The sequence below is a fragment of the Panthera tigris genome, chromosome B4, assembly GCF_018350195.1.
Source record: "Panthera tigris isolate Pti1 chromosome B4, P.tigris_Pti1_mat1.1, whole genome shotgun sequence".
Lineage (NCBI taxonomy): Eukaryota > Metazoa > Chordata > Mammalia > Carnivora > Felidae > Panthera > Panthera tigris.
In genome coordinates, this window is record NC_056666.1 from 89,818,885 (window position 1) to 89,824,884 (window position 6,000).

Consider the following 6,000-nt stretch of genomic DNA (forward strand, 5'->3'; position numbering starts at 1 on the left):
ACACACAAGTGTCTTCAATAACGGTGGGAGAAAACAGGATACTACTGGCAAAGTAAATTGCTTTTCTTCTTAAACTCTTTTCTCCTTCTCATCCTGCCCCATGTGCCCAAGTGTAAAAGCCCTGCTTTGAAACTGCTTCATCTTGTAGATCAAACACTTAAGAGAAAATGACAATAATAAAGCCCAAAACATCCTAGGAATAGCTAGGAGAAAACCCTCTAGGACAGTTGGAAATACATCAGTGCGCAAATATGTAACTGTGTTGAATGCACTATTTGTGTTTCTTATGCACACGATTGGGAGTTGCGATCAGATTTTAAGGAATTATGTTAAATTTGATGTTCCCTGTGTGTGTGTGTGTGTGTGTGTGTGTGTGTGGTGGGGTCCCCTTTGCCTCGGTTCTCCCCAGGTTCTTTAGTTGCCAGCTTTTCTGAGTGGGAGGCTTCGGTGATAAAGGATTCCTTTGGGAATTTGAAATTTTTCTTTTGAACAATTATCTCCTGTGTTTTTCAGAACGCGAGCTAGAATATTCAGTTGTAGTTTGTATTTTACCTATAAAATAAATGCATAACCACTTTAAAACAACTTTCAAAATGCACACTAAAGATTTTACCCTGAAATAAATCATTAACAGCAGGTCTCACAGATTTCTTCATTGGGCAGCCAGTTTGTTTCAGTTACAACCAGGTGTGCTGAGATCCCAACACATTGCCAGTTGGCTGGGGCTGGGGAGGCAGAGCTCGAAGGCGGCTAAAGAAACAATGCATCACTGACAGCTTCCATTCATCATCCCAGCCTTCGGCCAGGGGTAGAAGCTGGAAAGAATGGGCTCCATGTGCGCTCCCCTCAGGGAGGAACCTTCGGGCCTCAGGCACTTTTAAAAGAAACCCGCTCATACCCTTCTATGGGAGACTGGGTGTACCTGGGAGAAAGCAGAAATGGCGCTGTGTTAGGCTTCCTGCAGACAAATGGCGCTGCAGCCTTGCAGGCATCGGAGCGGGCAGGTACGTCGTATAAACGACCACCTGGCCATGTTTGCAAATGCCGCTCCTCCCTCAGTTTTCTGAGCCCGGTGTGAATCTTCCAGAACACCCTGTGGCAAGCATGATGAAGCTATCACTGTGGTGTTTAGGGGACTCCCACCTTTTCTGAGGATTTCCCTACCCCCTCCCCAACCCATAGAGTTGTCCGCAAACCATTTTTGTTGCCTTTTTCTTTTCTAACTGTAAGTTCTCTTCCTCACCCCCCTCCGTCTTCATTTTGGATTAAGGACATCTAGAATCTGTGTTTCTCTTTCTGTGTAACCAAAACACCGGTTCCAGATTTAGCAAAAGAAACTGCAGACCAATGGCCAACTCATTTCAGTAGATTCAATTACTCTAATTTGGAGTTTTTCAAGACGATTTGGGAAGTGAAGACCATATAAACACTCCTGCATAGCTTCAAGTCTATCCTTGCGGTGCTTTATTTTTAGAGTAAGGTAAACAGAACCATTTTCTAAATATGCCCAAGAGAGGATTAATAAAGGTAATATCATTTATTTTGCCAGAGAGCTGTATTCTCTCATTAAGAAACAAAACCAGAAAACCTATTGGAGGCTCTTATGTGAAAAGTCCGCCTCTCAGATGCCAAGTGATCAAAGTGCCAGAGCTGTGTGTGAGATCAGTAATTGTGCACACATACTGGTCACCGAGAGCACCAGTTCCTACTCTTGGCCTGCACACTGACTGCTTTGGCAGGCAGAAATAGGTGTTTTCCTGCGTCCATTGGGTAAGCATATGGATTTTTACTGGTGCATCTTAGCTGCTGGTGCCTGAAAGTTTGGCCTCAATTGTTTATAGAAAGGAAAAGCAATCTGAGCTGTCAGCCTTGATATTACCTAAACCTGCATAGAATGCGGTAAAATAGTGCAAGATTTGTTTTTTAGGCCTGTTTCATATTTTCCAGGCAATAGATCAAATCAGTTCAGGGTTCATTTTTAGTTCTTTAATAAGCTGACACAGTATGTTGGCAGTAAAATAAGAATGCACTTTTAACATGGAAGTGCCATATAGTCAAAGTTGCTATTTGTGCTATTTATTAATAACTAGAGAACCCCCGAGATTTGAGTGTAGCACTTTGAGTAGAGAAACTGAGATTCTAGTTCTTTCCATCGTAATGAGCACCGTCCTTCACTTCTCTCTCATCATCTCCATTTGGGCCATTAGCCCAACTCCCGTGTCAATTCCTACTTTCTCTCCCTATAATTGATAAGTATTGTGCGCACCAAACAAGCACAATGAGAGGAATTAATAAATCACCTTATAGGCCTTTTCTCTCCCGTTCTTCCCTAAATCTTGACTCTGCCATCTGCTTGAAATGTTCCTCAAGACACCCACTGCTTCACTTCCTTTGGCTTCTTATTCCAGAGTATTCCAGACTACCCCAGGAAAGCAGCCCCACCTCGTCGTGCCTGCAACGTCAGCCCCCAACCGTGAACACTTCATATCACTGCCTCTTTTTTTCCCCTCTCCTTAGCATTTATTTCCGCCTACCACACTTGACAGTTGGCTTATTTCTTTGCCTGTTACCTGTCTCTCCCGCTAGAAAAAGTAAGCTCCGTGAGGCCAGGGACTGTTGCCCATATCGCCAGTGTCTGAGACAGCACCTGGCAGGTAGTAGGTGCTCCATAAATATTTGTTAAATGAATGAATGGAAGTCATCTGCCCCGGGTTTTAGTTTCCTAGTTACATGATGGATGATGTGTTTTCATAGCCTGTTTGAATATGGTGCACTGACGTCTCCATATCCCTCACTCCTGTCCCTGCTGAGAAGGGGTGTGGGATAGGTAAGTATGACATAACACTGTTGTCACCTGGAGCCGTACCCGGCATCGGAGTGGTTAGCGCAGGGCTCTATTCACCGAGCCAGCCTTCCTGGAGAAGCTATCTCTGGGCTGGATTTCTTTTAAACCCTGTGATAGCCAGTCGTCCCTCCTTCTCCTTCCATCTGGATTCTGCGCCTCTTCTCCTTCCCAGGTTTTTTGGATAGTCTGTAGCATGGATTTGAGCTTATTCCTTCTGCACGTAAGAGAGTTCACGTGGGTAAAGAAGCCAGCGGTACTCCACCTACTGGAAGCCAGAATAAAACGATCGTGTGGGCTAGCGACATTTCTATTTGCCTTACTTGCAGTCCTGGTGACCATGACATAAATCTGTTGAGCCTTGCCATTGCTTTGCTGGGTTCCAAGAACATCCAGTGCTTGTCTGATGTTAAGTTTTACTGCCCATGAAAGCAAACATCACCTCCGTCATGGCCAGTTAAACAGTATCTTTTACAGTGGACTTCTGCATATCTGAAACCCACCCATCCAAAGCCAAAAGTAATGCCAGTTGAGGGGGGGGTGGATTTTCTTCTGCCATGTTTCTTACAAGGGGAGATCAAGGGTCAACTCAATTCATAAAATTACTGCAGTCCTTTTTCAGCTGGCTGAGAGACTTCATAGATCAAAAAATACAGTGGCTCCGAAATGATTTCTGATATGCACAGTTCTGGTGTTTTTTATTCTCAGCATGTGGTGCAAAGCCTGCCAGAAACCATCTTTGCAGCTATTGACAGGCGGATTAGAAATCATCCATGATGGTTTCCATCGTTTCTCTACAGGCTGGTCATCCATTTAAACTGCTGAATGTGAGTTCCTCTCAAAGCCCGCTTTGTGCGCGCTCTCCCTTAATGTTTTGCTCTTCTCTTTCAGTGTGGTGCTCACCTTGGGCACATTTTTGATGACGGACCTCGTCCAACCGGCAAAAGATACTGCATAAATTCGGCTTCCTTGTCGTTCACGCCTGCAGATAGTGGCCGCGGCGCCGAGGGAGGCCGTGGGGCGGGCAGCCCAGCCCAGGCAGACAACGCGGAGCTGTAGGGGAGAGGGGAGTGATGGAAACAAGTGTACTTAATGCACAGCTTGTTAAAAAAAAAAAAAATACTCAGAATTGTCTTAGATATATTTTTTCAAAAAATAGAAGGGCAGTTTTGTGCTATCGATATTTTTCTTCTTTTGCTTAAACAGAGGCCCTGGCCATCAATGTATTTTGCTATTGACTAGATCCAGAACTGTTTATAACTTCAGCGAACGGAGATAGCTGTGGCAAACGTCTTCACAAGCCACTTGAGTACCATTTGGCATTATTTTCTTTGAGCACATAGCTTCTTTTGAGATTCCCTGCCCCCACCCTTGCTTACGAGGTGGAAGGCGCTTGGCCTTCTAACGTGAAGATCGAGATCCCCTATGCAGCAGAGAGGGCGCAGCAGCGGGGGGCCGGGCACCCAGACCTCTAGACGCATGGCCCTGCGGCATTTGTGCAGGCCCACCTGAGATAAGGGCGGCCTGGTGCCTTGTGAGACTTCTCAGCTCTGTGGAAAGTTTGAGCTAAGGTCGTTTATTCTCACTAAAGGGGTGTGAAGGTCTAAAGTCTTTCCTTATGTTAAATTGTTGCCAGATCCGAGGGGGTGCACCGAGTGTTGTGGCAGAGAGTAAACATTACCTCACGGTTAGGCCTCTATTTTATTTTATTTTCCATTGAAAACATTGGAATGTAAGACAACTGTAAAATGCTGAGCCCCATTTTGTCCAAAGTCCACAAAGAGGAACACCTGCCATTGCCTTTTATAAGTCCGTGCCTCCGCACCTAATGCCAGCTGCAGCTGGAAAGGCATTTTGGTGAATTCCACTGTGTAAAAGAAAATACTGGGGACAATACACTTCATCAGGGCAGCGGAAGGAAGGGAGCAGGGAGGACCAAGGAGGAAGTCCTGGGTCTTAAAATACCCAGAGCTGAGCAGAAAAGCTGATGAGATACTGCAAGTTAACAGAGCCCAAAGTGGGGGGACCTTGCACACAGAGGTTCACATGACCTCTGGAAGGAGGCTAGGGGGTAAAACGGGAAGAAGCAGGAGCTCAAGTCCCACCCTTGACACTTCTCTGCTGTGTGACACGGGACCAGCCGTTTAGCCTCTCCATGCCTACTCTTCATGTGTAAACTGGGACTTACAATATTTATAAGATAACTGACACTCTCAGGGCAAAGTCACTATATTGCTGTACAGTTAAGATCAGTGTTGTAAAATTAAACTGATCTGGTTCTAATTGCCTCAAAGGCTGAAGCCCAAGCATTTGAAATGGAAAGAAGTGGAGAGAAGGTTGACTTAGCTGATTGGTATGGAAACAGTTGGGCCAAGGGCCAGAAAGTTTTCTTTGTAGCAATATGGCTGGTTTCACTCCGAGAAGCGCTGCTCAGTTGCTGTGTAGCATTTAGCCTGGTGGAGTGGGGGGCGCTGTGCACAATTAGGTTTCCACAGGTATGAACGGTGGTGCTTTCAGATGACATTGCCGTAGCCAGGTGTGAAGGTACAGCTTATGACTGGTGTATATTGTGTTTGTAGCCTTGACCGCGAATCCTGAAATGCAGTCCTGAAAAAAATTTCCTTCTGTAAATCTTTGAAGGCTGATGAAAACTGACATCTTTCCTTGTAAGCACCAAGACAAAAATAAGAAAGAGGGACCCTTGACAGTTTTACAATGAGAAACGACGAGGAGTTAAAATGGGAAGTGACAAATCAAAATGGCAGTGGGGTCACGTCCACATTCTTCCATGTGTCTACACCACGTCCTGGGGAGGCCCTGATACTCTGGTGACTGTGTCGTCACGTGGGCCACAGCTCCACGTAGCCTACGCTCTTCCAGATAAGTCACGCTCCTCCTTTCCCAGCTCCTGGCTGATTCACCTCGGGCGCTGGGATTTTTCTGGAAATGAGGTGTAAAATTCAAGACCACTGAAGCCTCAGCTCCCGGACCATCCTGGCAGCCTGCCCTGAGCTCACAGAGGGAGCCCCATCCTTTCCCAGAGACTGGAGGATCCCATGGGGGGGTCGGCTAAAGACGGGGGCCTCCTGAGACTTCCCTGCCCCAGGGCACACCCACCCTTTGGGTCACCCAGCCCCTCTCCCATCACTCCAGCTGTG

At 46.3% G+C, this 6,000-nt stretch overlaps 1 protein-coding gene across 3 annotated transcripts in view; it reads left to right on the plus strand.

Moving 5' to 3' along the window:
- Positions 1 to 3,971, plus strand: part of MSRB3 (methionine sulfoxide reductase B3) — a 169,830-nt gene extending 165,859 nt beyond the window's left edge. For all 3 annotated transcript variants that reach the window (XM_042992685.1, XM_007082217.3, XM_042992686.1), the window contains exon 7: positions 3,734 to 3,971. In XM_042992685.1, coding sequence (XP_042848619.1) covers positions 3,734 to 3,901 — 168 coding nt within the window. In that variant the 3' untranslated portion in view covers positions 3,902 to 3,971. The remainder of the gene's footprint in view (positions 1 to 3,733) is intronic.
- The last annotated feature ends 2,029 nt before the right edge of the window (positions 3,972 to 6,000 follow it).